Below are 18,837 nucleotides of genomic sequence, written 5' to 3'. Positions count from 1 at the left end.
GAAACCCTAAACCCTAAACACTAAAGTGGCCAGTGTTTCAGTTTCAATGTCCTACCCCTGTACATACATACATACATAAAAAAAAAATACAAGTGTATTTATTTAGATATAATCCAAAGCATACATTCCAATAAGATCACATGAAGGCAAAAAACCCCACAAGGCCTCTTTTTTTAATTTATATTTAATCTTGAAGCTTCATATACAACCAGAACATTTTCAAAACATTCATTTTCACAGGCAAAATAATTCACAAGGCTGATAATATTTGGGTCACTATAGAGACTAATCTTAATTTTTACTATGCATAGGTCTGACACCAGCTGAGCCATCAGGGCACCATTATTCTATGACTCTGAGAGTAAAATGAGACGACTGAGCAGAATCAAATTAGATGTGCAGGGAAAACGACAGCAAATGTGGCTTGTGAAACAACCCATGCCTAACCAACCTCATTTTAACCACTTTGTGTTCTAAAATGGCAAAGCTGCCCCGCACTAAGTACTAGTGACTCAATCGCCCTTAGTTTAAGTAGTGTAAATTACACCAGTAGCTAGATACATTTGTTGCATATATTTTATATGTTGCATTCATGGGAAAAATGCAGAAAGGCACATCAGCACAAACACAATAGTGAAGCGCCTAACAAACTAACGCTCTGTCATTTATACAAAGGAAAACAGATGCATATTCAATCTCTGAGAGGTCAAAGTAAAGAACAGACTCAACACTGGGAATGAGTCTTGTTTTTTGCTGTAAAAAGGGAGTTTATCCTGCAGCAAAGCTGAGCTTTGGTAGTTTTTGGTGCATATTGGTGATAAGAGGAGTTTTCAGTTAAAAGTGCTTCATACATAAATGTGATGGGAAACAAGTACTGCGGTTGTGCACCACATACTTGTGATATTTAGGAATATGTTTTGCTGTGTCAGTAATCCCAGAACTGAAAGTGAGAAAAGCACTGCCTGTTTGTTTACACTTTTTTGAGACCATATCCTTTAAGTTCACCTAAAAACGACAATTTGCTGACTATTTACTCACTCTCAGGTCATTGAAAAGATTTTCATGAGTGTTTCTTCATCATATTTGGAGAAATTTAGCATTGCATCACTTGCACACTAATGGATACTCTGTAGTGAATGGGTGCTGGAGAAAACATAATTATGGAATATGGACTATTTTGGCTAGAGGAAAGTTTGCTAAATGGCTTTTGATAGACAAACATGTACCCATTCACTGCAGAGCATCCATTGATGAGCAAGTGATGCAATGGTACATTTCTCCAGATCTGATGAAGAAACAAACTCATCCACATCTTGGATGAACCAGAAAATGAGTACTGGTGTGATATCTCCATGCTCCATCAAAAAAACAACAACAACACTGATGCAAGTTAAAAAAGCCATTGAATTTTTTTTATTTTGAATTTATTGAATTCATTGTTTGAATTTAGATGACTGGTAATAAGGGGGTGATAACAGTGATGCTGTTATTGTTAATGAAATGTTTTCCCACAGCATTTCTGCCAAAACATTCACTAGTTTGTTTGACCAATGTTTGAGAAATGTTTGACCATTGAATTAATGTATTTTTCCGGGTTTTGCACTTTACATGGCATTTTAAAAATGCGATGCTCTAGAAGTTCAATGCCTCTAGACCTTGTTTTTTTGGTGTTGCCAAAAATGACCAAATATTGTATCGTCATGGTACTCTCATGAAAACTGAATGGAAAAAAGAAATAGTTGAATAAAGTAGTTAATTTTGTTTACTTTACACACAAAAAGTATTCATTTACGTTCTGAAGATGAACAAAGGTCTTACAGGAGATTGGAACGACACAAGAATGAATAATTAACCACAGAATTTATTTGGTAAATTTTTGTCGTTGATCATTTTGTCTATATTTAATGCATGAACTCAGATCAAGGAGACCTATGATCAGTCAGTTGCAAAAACATAATGCAACACCTGTGCATTTCATATTTGTTAACAGCATACTGAGAAATTTATAGTCCTTTTTTGTAGGTCAATAATTTTTTAGCAGAAATACTTCAAGGATAAAAAAAAAAAAAAACAAGGTAGGAAAAAAGGTTTTTTTTCATTAAGCTATTACATGAGCGAAGTCATTACATTATAGTACAATGTGATTAACTATTTTCAGGAAAAATCTAAATATTGTATTTTGAGTATGATTTCTCAGTCAAAAATACAGAAAAGACAGTTTGTTTTAATTTGATTCATAGCATTTTTGATGAAAACTTCTACATTTCTAATAATAATTAATTATTATTTTCAAGGTAAACCTTTGAAATCAAATGTTCCCCTTTCAGGTAACATTTGCATTTCATAACTGTGAGCTTATGAAGAACTGAGAAAAAGCAACGAATGATGCAAAAAACAAATGCAGAAATGGAGTAAAATGCATGTTTGTGTCCCCCACAGACAAGTGCAGCATTTGCTTCTTAAAATAGTTTTATTTGTGAATTTACACTGATTAGCAATACATCTAAAAGCAAGTCTGTTAGATAAACCATTTATATATGATTTCACAGGTCACAAAGAGGTTCGGCTCAAACTTGTATGCCAAAGGCCTTCTGAACCACAGATTAACAGAGAGGAATTAGTAAAACAAGGTGCAAATAAATGGTCAAAAGGGATAAAATGAGCGATGAAAATCAAAGCGTATGTAATGCACATTCCAGTTAATGCGTCCCAAAAACCGCAATGTACAAAAGAAACCGAAGTGAAATTGAGCCAAAATAAGGAAAACTTTAAAGCAATAAAAAGAGTTAATCTTCCCGCCCGTCCAAGTTCTCGCTCCAAACTCGCACCCGGTGCAGCTTTAAATGCGTTTTAATCCAACGCCTGGCCTGCGTTCAAAAGTACATGCTATTTACACAGCTTAGAAGTGTCTGTCTCTCTTACCGTGCCCAAGCCAGTACTTCACATTGCCCACTGGGATATACATATCTCTCTCGCTCTCTCTCTCAGTGGTTCCTGCTCTTCCACCCTCTTACAGGAAGACCACATTTGGGCCTAACGCAGTTTAAACTGAAGTCAAATGGCTAATCATAATCATAAGAGACTAGCTTTTGGTGTATGTTCTGACCACAAAGCGTTTTGAGAGTCATCGAACACAGGCAAAAATCAAGCCACCTCTGACATCACGGGAACTAGATGTGGCAGAGGGAAGATCAGTAAATAAATCCAGTTTTAGACGCAAAAAACCCAAAACAAACCAAAACAACAACAAAAAAGCTATTAAAACACACTATACAACTACATTTATCAAGGTTTTGTAACACTGACACTTGGGATGGTTATGGGATGACTGTAAGGTGACAAAATGAATGATGTTGCACTATAAAGACCCAGAATGTGATGGGAGTCCATTCGACCAAATAGTTTTTACCCACTTTTGACCCCGCGAGAGCCAGAATTTTTTTTTTCTTTAAAAATACAGTTTACAAATATATATATTTTTTCCTTATACATTAACAAGATTCCCTTCTCCACCCTTTATTTCATGCTAAAACATTTCTCATGTTTTCATTTCGCCCCCCTTTCGTTTTAGATCTCCATCTAAATCCATAATCTCCATCCATAATGCATTTTCTTAGTGCTGTTAAACAATTAATTGCATTCCAAAATAAGTTTATGCTTACACTGTGTGTGTGTGTATATATATATATATATATTAGACACACATATATATATATATATTTAGAAACATTAATTATTTTTTATATAATTTATATGAATATATACATGTAAATATTTTCTAAATATATAGTGTATGTATTTATATACACAAGAAATATACTCAACACAAGCGCATGTATTCTGTAAACAATCGCTTTTATTTTGGATGCAAATAGTAACGAATAATTGTTTGACAGCACTAGTTTTTTTTAATTTTTTTTTTTAAAGTATACCCCATTAAAAAGTGCACCACAAAAATATTTTATACACTTCTCATATTTCATCACTCCAGTTTTCATATATTTCTGTTACATGTGTTTAGTAATTTGAGCTATTACACGATTGAGAAGTCAGGCACCGCTACGTTATCAGCCATATAAATTCAGCGTAGCAAAACATGCTTTGTTTTTTTTTCGTTGTTAAAAGTATAGAAATAAGTACAAAACTGAATGGATAAAAACTAAATTGTTTCAATAAAAAAAAAAAGGTTCAAATATTTCATAAGAGATGAAGTATGATGTTCACTAAAACGTGACTGCTCTGCCTTTTTTTAAGCTGTTAAATGTTTTTGTACAGAACGGAGACTGGAGTGACTCTACACAGGATCAGACCCAATTGCAAGCAACGTTAAAGAAACAAAATGAAACAAACCCTGTTAAAACACAACCCCCGAACGGTTTCCAGTGTGATTCTCTGAGCGTTTCCTGTGCAGCTGAAAAAATTACGTGAGCAGAACTGACACCATGAGAGGTGAGGGGTAGAAAATGGGCTCATAAAAGGTCTGTGTGAAAACCTAATAAACACACAGTATTTAAAAAAAAAAAAAAAAAATGCAGTACGGGCTCATCAACGAGATAAAATCATTAGATTTTTAGTCCGTCAGGTGAGAGAAGCCAGTTTCCCAGGACTTTCCCTTGCTTCTCCACCTGTTTAAAACTCAATCATGGCACAACTCTTAAAACAGGTGTTGCTTCATCTATTAACTAACTTTCAAAATAGTGTGCCTTTTTTTTTTTTTTTTTTTTAAACAACAAACAGAGACAGACACAGCGACAAGTGGGACACTCCATCCTCTATGCTTCCACTTTCTCTTTCTTTTTGTTCTTCTTGAGGAAGGACGGTGTTCTGAACTTCTTCTTCTTCTTGTTGGGTGATTTGGAGGGCGAGCTCTCGGGCGTCAGGACCTCTTCGATCTTCTCTCCTGAGCGCACGCTGATCTCCACACTCTCCACACTGGTGGTCAGCTGACTAACACGCTTAATCAGCTCGTCCTTGATTAGATCATCATCGCCATGCTTGTCTTTACCATTAAGCATCATACCAGAGTGGTTCTCTGCGTAAGAAGTGATACAAAAAAAAAAAATTAATAATAATAATAATGAACATTAAATTCTTTATTATTAAGTTACAAATGTTATTTGGATACCATAAAGTTTGTGCTGAAGATTTATTTTTTAGAAGAAAAAATATTGTAATATATTAAGAAATAAGTAAAATTCTTAGAAAAATCAACTAGAAGGAATCAAATTAGTTAATTTTAGCTAGAAAAATAAATTGTTTAGAATTTTGTTTGCTACAAACAGTTTGTTGTAGTTGTATTGTAATAAATTCAATAGGTACCATAAAAAGCTAAAGCTTTAATAAACTACAATGTTGCTATAACTCTACATTGTAGCTTATAATACTTAAGATACAATGCTGCTGTTCCCTAAAGGGAAAAAAAACCCTACTACTATTGCTGCTGCTGCTGCTACTGCTACTGCTACTACTACTACAAACTGATAAAAGAAAAAAAAATGGTTAAAATAAACCAAAAAATATCAATTTAAGATATAATAATATATTTTTTTTTATACAAAGCTTTTTTTGAACATTACATTCTCATCCGCAAACGTAATGCCCAAAGTTTCAGAAGTTAATCATTGCATCACCATTACAAGCAGCTCTGGGGCAATACATCCTGGCTTGAGCGTGTCCTACTCCTCAGATAAACGTGTTGAACGGCTTATGTAATATGTATGCTTGAGTAACCAGTGATTTTGATGCAACTGGTACAGGGTGACTGGGGCAAACACTTCCTCTTTCTCCACCCAACACTACACTTTATCCCGCCGTGTGAATGTGTGTGTGTGTGACCGAGAGAGAACACATATCAGTGTTTCTTTCATTTATATAAGGCTTTATCTTCACTTTATGTAAAGGTACTATGCTCCCTTCAAAAGCTCCTCCTGTAGTAAACTAATTGACTCTTCTAAAATGGGAATATCAGGTATCGCTTGTTTATTTTGAAAGGCAACAAAAGAGCAAGGTAACACCCAGCAACATATCCTGTCAACATATTTCACAAGCAGCAGGACAGTTCACAATAAAACATTCTGAAACTATGATTCCTGCTGAACTGTGCTATTTTCGTATTAATATAGCATTTTATTTTTATATATTTCACGTTTAAATTTCATTACATGTTTTCCCCAGTTTATTTCTATTTAAAAATAGTTCTATTTAGTTTTCATTTTGGTTTTAGTTTTTCAATTTTAGCACTTTAACTTTCAGTTAGCTGCCAAAGCAAAAATCTTGTTTTGTTTTGTGTTTCTCATTTAATATTTAATTTTATATCAGCTTTACTTTAATTTTTTTGTAACGGTTTTAGCCCTAGTTAACAAAAGTGTTACCGTAGTAAATTACAACTGAAACAACAACAACAACTATATAGATATATGAAAATAAAAACAATTTAAATCAAACAAAAACAATATAACTAAATAAAAAAATAAAAGATAAAAATAAATCACAACTGATTCATAATATTAATAAAAACTATTTAAATGTTTAGATTTTATTTCAGAGATTTTTTTTTAAATACAAATTGTTAGTCCGTGTTAATCTAGTTAGCTCTAGTTATGATAAACAAAAAATAAGTAAACAAAACCCACAAAAGTATGTCCAAGTTGTTTTTCCATGTAATATTTAAATGTAATATTATTCCAATTTACTTCAATTACTGGTGTTAAATGTTTTAGCTTATACTTTGCGTTGTTTCAGTATGATTTTCCAGTGGTAATCTTCCAATTGTTTAGCAACCCTAGTAAACATTTGGAGCTAATATTGACCTGATATGTTAACATAGTTTGGAGTAGTAACACTCACACGCACACGTATACACACATGCACACAGGTTAGAGGTGAGACAGACAGCTCTTTCCATGTGCTATACCTTCTTTAGCGGGAGTGTTTTGCGGAGACACTGACTGAGATAGCGTGGAAGCGTCATCTGATGTGAGCTGCTCTTCCTCTGCAGAAGTCAGTTGGTTAGTGAACACACACAAATACACAGACAGACAGACAGACAGACAGACATTTACAGAAGAAGACATGTTACCATGAGAGGACATGGTCACAGCTAGAAGACAGTCTTGGCTCTATGCATTCAAGTTAGTTCTGTGCCAGAAACACTGTATTGATTTTCAGCTATATACATTAGCATTGAATTGGTCATATGTGTGACTTTGGGAACAGGAAATGAGGCATTCTAAAAAGCAAAGTGGTCTCATGCATCACAGTCGTCTTTTTCACCAGTTTGAAAGGTGAAACTGTTTAAAGGTTTGGGGTTAGTAGGGATGTAACAATGCACAACTATGCTTTGTATTGCTGCTGTTTATGAGCACCACCTGCTGGCAGCCCATCTGATGTGTTTGTTTAGAGCAGATATTGTATTGTTGTATAGTCAATGCTAATGTGTACATCTTTTCGATTGTGGTTAAAATCAAGTAGTTGCCTCTGATTTTAAATTGAAAGAGCACAGACAAAGCCTTAGTTTATTTTTAATTATTTTTTATTTGTATTGTGTACACTGAAATATTATTACTACTGAAAAAAAAACACTGTTTTATATGTGAATAAATTTCAAAATATAACTTTACTCCTGTCATTAAAGCTGCATTTTTTTTAATTTTTATACATTTAATAAATTATTATTTTTATATTTTATATTCAAAAAATAATTTTCTTTCTTTGTTTATTACAAGATATTAATATTTTAAATAAATGCTGTTCTTTTTTATTTTTCTTTAAAATAGTCCATAAAACAGATGATACTATAAATACAAAAGATAAGGAAGAAAGAGAAAAATAATAATTAAATGGATAAATGAAATGTATCCCTTACGCCACTCTTCAGTGTCAAAAGAACCTTCAGAAATTTTTGATGAATAGAAGTTCAAAGAATAGCATTTAATTGAGATGGAAACCTTTATAAATGTCTTTACTGTTACTTTTGGTCAATTTAACGTGAGGTATATAACGTGTTGTGAGGGTCTGCTGAGTGTGTTTTACCATCTACTCCAAGCTGCTGCCGTTCTACTCGTTTCTGGTAGTCCTGCAGCTCTCTCTCGCTCAACTCGCTGAAGGGATTTGGAGGAAGCGGTCCCGTCTGCTCCTCGTCATCACCCATGTATGGCTGCAGAGCACAGAACACAACATGAGAGGCCTTGAAGCACTCCCCAGTTACAAAACAAAGACAAAAAAACTAAAACAAACACACATCACTGTGAATTTAACAGCAAGACATATATAAGATATATATATATATATATATATATATATATATATATATATATATATATATATATATATACTGTGACAATGCTAATATTATGGGCTAGCTAATAATGTTAGCTAATATTTTCAACTGGAAAAAATAATGCAATGTTTATTATATAAAGCTAAGAGTATTAGTAGACTCGGGTAGAAAAGGAAGAATGTTCATTTTGTTTATTCAGTATGTCGGTTGAGAACCCATCAAAATAATCTGATCTTATGGCTGTTTTAGATCAAATTTGTATCATTATTATTATAACATAAGTAAAATAGCAAGATATGAGACTTACAATGGATTATATTTCTCATAGATGTAATGCAATATAACTTAAGTGGATGAATCGTGTTCATTGTGTTATAAATTACCATACTCTTTAAAAAAAAAAAAAAAAAAAAAAAAAAAAAAAAAAAATTACAACCACAAATAAGTAAATAATACAACACATTAAAACTGTTCTAATGAATATTATCATGAAGTTATTTATATTGCATTACACATTCATTAAAATGCCTTAATGAAATATACAATGTATAATGTATTATAAATACAGGCTTCATAGAAAATGTTACCCCCAACCCCCAAAAAATCCTAAAACATAAAAATAAGAAATGAGAACACTGCAAATCCAAAACTACAAGATTCCGATGTGAGTCATGCACACATTTTAAAAATGAGAACGGCAACAAACAAAACTTCCTGGGATTTTACCTGGACCGGTGACTGTCCCTTAAAAAGAAAAACAGAGCTTTATAAGAGCCTGCATTGAAACGTGCGGCCTTTTCCTTACAAACTGATACTCATTCAGCACCTGTTTCTAAAAAGATCTGCCGCCCCCTATTGACACAGATGTCCGTGTTTATGACACTCTGATACTCACTGGTGGTCTCTCCACCACAATCCCTGCCAGACGTTGAGACTGTGGCCCGGCTGTCATCATGTCGAACCGGTTCTGTTCACGAATCTGAAACGTTCACACCAAGACAAATAACCAAAAAGATAACGATATTAGCACCACACCAGTAAACGATATTGTTTATTCTAGCGCATACTTGTCTGCTGCTTTCAATTCTTGAACTCATTACAGCAAAATTGATTCAGATTGGCTGTCAATGTTTTCATCATTCAATCAGCTAGAAAAATAAAATAAAATGGTGGCAGTCATTGACTTCCATAGTATAGAAAAGAGTCAATAAGCTACCAGCAACTGTTTGGTTATTAGCACTCTTCCAAATATCTGTGGTGTTCAAGCAAAGAAAGAAACTGATATTTTGCAATGTCAAGAGTAAGTAATAATCTTACTATATTTTTTCTTCATTTGGAAAGTAATAGAAATGCTACTGTTTATTTATTTTTTGTAATGTTTTTAGTTGCCTACAGAAGTTTACCCAATTGAGATGACTTGCACTTGAATAGGATGCTTGAGTGAGTTTTAAATGGCGCACTAATAACTCACCTTATTTCTCTTCTCTAGGACTTCATTGGGGTTTGTGTTCAGAGGAACAAACTGGTTGGGATCTTCGATTCGGATCGGAGTCCCGCTGGTGCTTCCACCATCATCGGACTTCATCCACTGCAGAGGAGTAAAAGAAAGAAAGAGCTAAGAATTAGTACAGTATTTCTTAGTATGTAATTACCAAAGGTTTAATAAATTATACATTTTAAATTATGAACACAAACACGTTTGTATAACCATTAAAATGATTTTTAAAAATTCAAATGCTCTAAAAATATAATGTCTTTTCAACTTTCAATAAATTGTTAAATTCTAAAAGTTTCATGGTTTTTAAGTACGTATCTAGACAAGCTTTTTATTAATTACAAATAAGTAAACAATAAAAAAATACAAATGTGGCGAAAATAAAACTAAAGCCTGGACCACTAGAGGTCAGAAGAGAACCATATTTGGCATCAGGCTCAAACTCAGTGCGGGCCACCAACACAAGATATGAGGCTTCAAAAGTCTCTGTGATGACAGAAATACAAGTTCATCTCATCTGCCGTCAGGTACACTCAGGAAATAACCACATAAACTGCTCACCCACAAAATCCATTCTGATCTACTACTTTTACAGCAATCCCCTTTTTTCCACATTTAAATGCTTTCAAAAACTGGCCTGCAGAAATCTCAGCAGACAGAGATAACAGAGATGATCTAAACCTCACCATGGTCCTGGTGCGTCCATTCTCCTCGTTCATCCTGTCTGACACATTCACCTTCATGTAGCAGTTGGGTGAATTGAGCCAGCGAGTCTTCTCTCTCTGCTGTCTCTGCTGCAGGAGCTTAAGAGGAAAACGTGGAGCTTCGTCGTCATCGAACATGAATGCCGTGACCGTGGCAGGGATCTCAACTTCACTCTTGTGCCGCGGCTTCTCCCGCACAATGGGGTGCCGGTAAGTGTAGCCGGTCCTGTAACCCTGAGAGTGAAACAAATCTTTAGAACATAATACTTCAAAAACAAAGTATGCTAAAAACTGTATGTTACATTATTATATGTTATATATATATATTATATATATATATATATATATATATATATATATATATATGTATATATATATATATATATATATATATATATATATATATATATATATATATATATATATATATACATATACACATACACATATATATATATATATATATATATATATATATATATATATATATATATATATATATATATATATATATACACACACACACACAAACAAATATATTTAATATAATATTTAATAAAAATCAAAAATCATATTAGAACTATTCCTACATCATTTAAACGGCTTTTATGAATGAGCATAATGAATAATTCAGCGGTGAATTATTCTACTGAACTGGTTTATATAATCAGCTGCTGCTTGGAAACTGACTTTGCAGAAAGAAATGGCCAAACACAAAAGGCAGTTTTTTAAAAGGTCCGTCTTCGTTTCGAGCATATTATGTAACCACATGCTGTAGCTCTCCAACAGAAAGATGAAAAGCACAATGGTTTGCTGAGAGTTAGTGACAGAGGCTCACTGAGCAACACACTGTATCATTATCATCTTCCACATCACTTCTTCAGCCGTGGCTCACAAAACAGATTTCCACATGCCTGTGTTCCTCCCCATCTCGCACAGACAGAGAAAGAAAGTAGCATGTCATTGCAGCTGGAGAACAAGACCTCTCACTCTTCACATCTAATAGGAGAGGAAAAAGACTAAAAGATGAAAAAAGTGGAGCTCAACACTCACCAAGTTGTCCAGCATCCTCATGAGTGACTCAAACTCCAGCTCTCCTAGCCTCCACTTGTGCTGAGATCCCATGTTGACCCCGGCTTCTGCCACCCCTTGTGTCCGGGACTTAAACTTTTCCAGGTCCAGGACAATCAGGTTCTCCACTCCTCCAGCACACGAGAACGCATTCACCTGCAGAAACAAGTGGAGGGATTTTACAGAAATGTACTGGTTTTAGGGAAATTTACTGCCATAAAAACTAACAAAGAAAAAAAAAAAACTACTAAAACGAACTTATTATGAAAAATTATGAAAAAAAACACCATACTCATCAAAACAAAAAAGATAATTTAAACCATCATACTAAACAGAAAACGGATTACGGATTATTGATTATTTAAACCATTAGTACAGGACACACACACAAAATAATAATAGGGACTTACTGACTATTTAAAAGAGTCAACACTGAACACAGAAACAAAACAAAAAAGTTGGCCAACAATAAAAAATAAGCATCATAATAATATACTTACGATGAAATTAAAGTTAAGTTTTTTTAAGTCTTTAAGAAATTAAGTTTTGGGATTTCAATTGGACATTCTTTTTATTAGTAAAACTCAATTTGTACCAATAAAACAATGCTCTGCAAAAGTTGAAATGAGCAAACAGGAACATTTAAAACAATGGAAAAAAAAAGGTGGGAAAGGTTTTTCTGCTCTTTGCCCTTTAATAAATGACAGTCTAGTACAATAAGATACCTTGTATACTCAACAAGAGAAAAGGAAGTTTTACCTGTATTTCACAGGCAAACTGAGTGTTGTAAATATAATGAAAGGCCTCTTCAATGGTCTCCCCGAGAGCTACGATCCCATGATTCCTTAAAACCAACACCTGCAACACATACCAACACGAAACATCACATACTGGAAAATCATATAACGTTCTAGAATAAAGTACCATTTCCATTCAGTGAGTTGAAGAGAATAAAATCATTACTTCCTGATTAACTTGCGCTAAATTTGCCACACATTTGCCACAGTAGGAGAAAGCACTGTATACCAATTTCTGTATACAATACATTATGAACTTCAGAATGTTTCTTGTTCATGCTTATTTTCAGAGTCTGCAGTTTGAGAATGCACTTTGACAAGGGTTTGCTCAAGCATTTTAAAATGATAAAACTAACATCTCAAATGCTGTGCAATGAGGTCAGCCTGATGGTTGGCCCAGTCCTATGCTGTCCCATCGCAAAGTCCCAGGTCTCTTCTGATGCACATTAACAAATTTAATGTGTTTCTATCATAGTTAATGCATATATTATTTACCAGATAAGAAATTTACCCAAGTAAGGGCGTTCCCATTTGTAGTTTAATTAAACTGGTCCAGATCAAAAAAGGAAAACTACAGAAATCATTGCATTCTAATGTGACGTCAGGGACTACAGAATTTCAAATATATATATATAAAAAAAAAAATTGCTGTTCTTTTAAACTTCTTATTTATCAAGGAACCTTTAAAAAACGTTAAATGCTTTTCACAAAGAATATGAAGTCTTTTCTGATAATAACCAGAAATGTTTTTTCAGCAGCAAATCATATTTAAAAGATTTCTGAAGGGTCATGTAATTTTTTTATTGTAAAAATATTCTGAAATAGTAATACTAGGGCTGGATCAAATATTTGAACATTTTTTGTGTGTATTTATAAACACAAAAATACATATCATACACATATAAATGTAAACATGTATTCATATTTAGTTTTCATTTTGACAGCCCTAGTGTGAGCACATCTTTAACTGAGTGAATATGTTTTTTTATGTTCATCTTGGCGTTTCCATCTAATGGTTTAAGAGATATCCCAAAATATGTATAAAAAAAGTTGGATGGATACATAGCTAAAGACAAGCACAGGAGGTACTTTACCTTTGTTGATGGTCCAAGGGCTTTCTGCAGCTCTATACGGTCTTCTTGCTCGTCCAGACTACCCTGGTAGTTGTAATAGGCAATGTCACCCAGGATCAGAGCCTCCTGGGAGATGGGCAGAAGGCCACACTTCATAGATGACACCTGACAAGACAGAAGAGATCATAAAAGTCATGGGGATTTACAGGTGTAATGTAAATTTCAGCTGCATATTATTCTGGAACTGTTGATGGAGCATTTGTAAGCACAAGCAGGCATGAATGGACATATACTTACGGCAGCAGTGGCTGGTGTACGTATGTGAATGACGCAGCGCACATCGGGCCTCACAGAGTAGATGGCAGCATGAGGGCTAAAGCCAGCCGGGTCGACCTGTAGGTTGGTGGAGCCCTGATCGATCACGTCCCCGAGAATATTCACCTTTACCTGGAGAACCAAAGAGAAGCAATGTAGTTTATCACTGAAGATGATTGTACAAATGTAAGCTGAAAACACTTCCTAACCCCCCCAAGCATACGATCACTCTTTATTCCTACATCATACACTATCTCTCATTTCCTGTTAATCCTGAAAATGTGCACCTAATCAGGAAGGAACTGTCATCTGAGATACACTGAAAACTGGTGGATGATTCGGTTAATGTGTTAAATAGGCCTCCAGTTCCTGGTATCATGAACAGATGATAACGAATGGGGAAAATACTCCAGGAAGTTTACAGCCTGATTAAGCCTGATTTACACTGCCGTTCAAAATTTTTTTGCCAGTAAGAGTTTGCTGGAGAAAATATTTATTTCTCAAATACAAAACAGATCAAGTGATGGCAAAAACTAGAGAATTTCAGTTTAAAAACTTAGAAATTAAAAAACTAAAACATCAAATCATATTTAAAAAATTTCTGAAGGGTCATGTGACAAAAAACAGTAGTAATGATGCTGATAAATTAAGCTTTGCATCACAGGAATACATATATATTATTATAATATATTCAGATAGAAAAGAGTTTTTTTTTCATTGTAAAATATTTTGATAGTTTTTACTAGTGCTGTCAAACAATTAATTGTGAATAATTGCATTCATAATTTTTGATTACATAACGTGTGTACATATGAACATCCATGTTTATATTTATATATATGTATTTAACAAAACCTATGTTTATATATTAAATGTATCTATATATAATATGCATGGATCAAATAGTTTCATTTTTGTGTATTTATATATACATAAATATTCATAGCATACACAATGTAAACAAAAACATTTGTTTTTGGATACAATTAATCATTTGACAGCATTAGTTTCTATTGTATTTTTGATCAAATAAATGTAGACTTCATGAGCATGTTTTTTAAGCAAAAAAACAACAAAATCCTTCTAGTATTTGCATTAATAAATCAATCATTCGTTGTGTGTCAGTGAAAGATGCTTGTGCACGTCTGACTCCTCTAGAGCTCTGATTGAATATCAGATTGCAGGCCACCCAACATGCCTTTCACATTGATGCCACACCCCATATCACTACCAGCTCAAAATAAACACACTGTCCCGCTGCCGCTAATGAGCTTAGAATGACATCCAACTTCATACAGATCATATTTATACACGGCCACAAACATCATGTGACCATTTTGACACAAAAACACTCCCCATCTTTACTAGCACATCCCCACAGGAAGTTGGGTTTAGCTTTGTAAGGACATGTATCTGCTGTATTATGCCACCACATTAATGTTAATGGACTGAAACATGACCTAGCTATTCTCTCGCAAGATCTTGAGAAATCTCATTTGGAGAGAGTTGTAATTAAAAAATGGTTTTAGTGTAAGATGCAATTAAAGGAAAAAAAGGGTAAATATCAGAGGAAAACTAAACTTGTGCTTTAACCGGTGTATCCTTCTTATAAAACAGTACTATATTCAAAAACATGAATACAGACATCTTTATGAATAAAGCATACTGCTAGATTTCTAACAAGTGAAATAAACGCATTGAACCGGAAGCATAAAAACAACTACAAGTTGTATTTCCTGTTACATGAACATTTGGAAGTGTTTATAGCAGTTGCTTCACAGACATGAAATCTCATGCTACATTATGTAAGAGTTAGAGTGATGCTTGCTTTAGCAGAACGCTACTAATCAACACTGCTTATACCGGCGGTTAGAAATTGAACACTTTTTAGGATGCGGCCACATTTACAGTAAAAACTAGATGTTTCAATAGAAATCCATGGAATTAAGAACTTCCCTGAGCATTTTCCGCAACAGGTTTAGGTTAGATTCCCTATGCTGTCCAACGGAAAGACACTTTTTTTTATCCTCCCCCCAAATAATGTCTGTGTGAGACGTGCTTCATACAATGAAACGTTACTGACATTTAATGGATATTTTTAGCCTGGAAAACTTTGTTAATCTGAAAATACTTTTAAGTAGTATTAAACTTTTCGGTGGGCAACCTATCTTTCACAATGTGGGCTTTGAATATTAAACATACCCTAAATTGTGTTTTTTTGATTGCACATTGAAGGAAAGGCTCAAGTGATTTCAAGAGACCAGATGTTATGTACCAAATGACATACTACACAATGATACCATGGGTGCATCCCATTTTGCTTATTAATGTATTATTCTATGCAGTTTTGCAGTATAGTCAAGTAGCTACAGCGCAAAATAAACATGAATAAACATAAGAAGGTATCTTGCTCTAACTGTGAAAACACATCAATACACACATTGTTCAAGCTGTATTCTCCAGTCTGGTTTGTCGGAAAATATTACAGATAAGGCATTATGACCAAACTCCCTATAAAGGGTCAATTACGCAGTGGAGGGGGAGGGGCTATCAGACTCTGATTATTATTTAGAAAATAACCATAAAAACTGTTATTTACAATTTGCAGTCTGTTCCTGATTACAGGTTATATTATGAAAACTTTAGTGCTATTTTGCTATATTTTTGCTATATACTACGCAGCACTACTTATATATAATGTATAAGTGCAAAGTGCATAACTTGGGACAAAGTTTATAAATTATATACTTAAACCGTCTAGGACAGTGGTTCCCAACCTTTTTAACTCACAGCCCACACAACCAAACACATATGTTTCATGGCCCACTGCAAAAAAATTGAAAAAATTTTTAAATGTATGCAACAAAAATATGTTACATAGCCTAAATCGCGGGTTGTTTTTAAACCAATCAACGACCTGGAATAGTGAGCATAGTAACAGTTTATTATTATTTTTGTTGTTTAATTAATTATGATATTTAATTATTACTACACATTTTTACGTACATTAGCAATATTATTATTTCTATTGATAATAACTGGCGGCCCCCTGCAATACCGTTGCGGCCCACTGGGGGCTGCGCCCACAGTTGAAAACCACTGGTCTAGGAGTTATGATTTACAAGGGTTTTTTGTGTCATCCAAAATCATTCTGAAGGAAATCATTCAGTTCATTAAGTGCATCATCCAGGTATTTGAGGTGCATTTTTCTTTTCTGAATTATTAAAAATATCTAATTATCACACTATTTATACCACAAATCAATCAATCACCTTTATTTATATAGCGCTTTTAACAATACGAATCGAGTCAAACAGTATGAAATAGAAGAATACAGTGATAGTAAATGTATTAGGACAAAATTAAACACTTTTTGTTTAAAATGCAGACTCTGTCTCTGTAATCAAATTGTGGTGTCCGAGTGGCTTTGAAGAGTGCATAAACTTGGCTCTTTTTACTATCCACAACACCCCGGCATCAAGGCAGTGAGTTTTGCACAGACATTTCTTTTCAAGAAGTGCTCAATTCTAGGGTTAATGTCTGCAGTAAAGAGGGTTTAGTAAGATAATGAGTGTGGAAGAGAGAGTGTGATCACATAGAGGGTTAATAAAACTGACCTAGAATGCTGGCCTCATTCCAGCGGGCAACATCCCCAAAGCCACGCCCACAGATGAGAACAGGAGCTCTGAATGACTGTGTCAGCAACACTGAGGTCTCACTCGATCGCTCTCATACACACACACACATACAAAAAAATCCTGTATGTTCTGACTACGCAAGAGAGTTCATTCTTTATCTAACTCTAAAACACATGGTCCAAACTAAAAGAAACTGGACAAACCTGTTCTAGCTTTGATCTATGCTTAAAAGGTCAAAATGTACATTTTAAATGACCGAAAAATCTAATCTGCCCTAATCCTGAAATGGCACAATGACAGTGTATTTTTCATGTCTGTAAAAAATGTGTTTGTGTAAGTAGTCGTAACTCAAGCCCAAACACAATTCAGCATAGCGCTGCATTAAAAACAGCATTAGCCAGCACAAGAGTGCAAGTCAGGCACGGAGAGTGCCACTGCTTGCCTCAGGCGCTTTCAATTCTGTTCACCGAGTCATAAATCCTGCAGGCAGGAGGACAAATGTGCTTCACAAATTTACTCCAGTGTTAAAAATCACCTGATTGGCCGGAATTTGTCAAAACAGCATCCAACACGAGCAGTGTGTCAAAACTCATTAATACACCAGCAGGAGAGAAAAACATTCAAAAGTGAAACCTCAAGAACTGGTTTGGTTCTATTCATCACCAACTAGTTTATGGTTTGTAGACATGAGCCAGAAGTGAACTCTGTGAAGTGAAGTTAGCAGGCGTGTAAATGCAGTCACAAATGCTTGTTTAAACCTGATATGTGCACTTTAGTTACATGGTGGTATTAAGAAAAAACCTAGGTACTTACCACATTATCTTCGAAAGCGTATTGTAATGAAAGTGGTAAACGTATTAAAAGCTTTTTTAGGTGGAGACAAACACCTTTAGTCCTTTTGCGTAAATTAATTGGTCCACATGGTGGCCACAATATCTAAGGGTTTTTTTAAGTTGTAAAAAGAAGAGATAGGAGTAATTTGAGTTCACAAATGTTCACTTAGTAAACTTGATTATAAATGAGTGCTAATGATTTCAATCATTTGTAAATAGAGTGTTCGTGCACACTCTTTCACAGTTAGCATAATCCCCGTCTATGAATTACAGCTACCCAAATTGCATGTCCAGGAACACAGTGCAATATTCTAGTCTACTTTCTCAGACTTGTCTCCAGTATACTGCATAAATGCAAAAGAGGCTAACAATAAATATTCAATGTCCACCAAAGTGTATATGGCCAGCTGAAAAATGTCAGGAGCTCTTGTCTTTTTATCCTCATTACAAATGATCAGAAAAGAGGAAACCAACAACAGGAGGAAGTATTAAACTATTACTACATTACTATACTATATAAAAGTAAAACACAGTAGCATATTTTTATAAGTTTATCAGTAATAATAATAATAAATAAATAAAAAATAAAATACTAGATATTGATGCAGTGTGCTCACACGGAAAACACAGATA

General features: G+C 34.2%; 1 protein-coding gene across 9 annotated transcripts in view; it reads right to left on the bottom strand.

The window, feature by feature from the left end:
* Window positions 1-4,487: 4,487 nt before the first annotated feature.
* Window positions 4,488-18,837, bottom strand: part of LOC122335819 (gamma-adducin-like) — an 80,406-nt gene continuing 66,056 nt past the window's right edge. For 6 of the 9 annotated variants that reach the window (XM_043233628.1, XM_043233632.1, XM_043233629.1 and 3 more), the window contains 11 exons: window positions 13,716-13,865; window positions 13,440-13,583; window positions 12,308-12,406; window positions 11,531-11,704; window positions 10,460-10,711; window positions 9,750-9,866; window positions 9,174-9,257; window positions 9,005-9,022; window positions 8,032-8,155; window positions 6,914-6,991; window positions 4,488-5,032 (listed from right to left, as the gene is read on the bottom strand). In XM_043233628.1, coding sequence (XP_043089563.1) covers window positions 4,773-5,032; window positions 6,914-6,991; window positions 8,032-8,155; window positions 9,005-9,022; window positions 9,174-9,257; window positions 9,750-9,866; window positions 10,460-10,711; window positions 11,531-11,704; window positions 12,308-12,406; window positions 13,440-13,583; window positions 13,716-13,865 — 1,500 coding nt within the window. In that variant the 3' untranslated portion in view covers window positions 4,488-4,772. The remainder of the gene's footprint in view (window positions 5,033-6,913; window positions 6,992-8,031; window positions 8,156-9,004; window positions 9,023-9,173; window positions 9,258-9,749; window positions 9,867-10,459; window positions 10,712-11,530; window positions 11,705-12,307; window positions 12,407-13,439; window positions 13,584-13,715; window positions 13,866-18,837) is intronic. The other 3 variants (XM_043233634.1, XM_043233633.1, XM_043233635.1) reach the window with 3 other exon arrangements.

Source organism: Puntigrus tetrazona, unplaced genomic scaffold (genome assembly GCF_018831695.1).
Source record: "Puntigrus tetrazona isolate hp1 unplaced genomic scaffold, ASM1883169v1 S000000904, whole genome shotgun sequence".
NCBI lineage: Eukaryota > Metazoa > Chordata > Actinopteri > Cypriniformes > Cyprinidae > Puntigrus > Puntigrus tetrazona.
The sequence above is the reverse complement of the archived record's forward strand: the minus strand, read 5'-3'. Positions and strand labels throughout refer to the sequence as shown.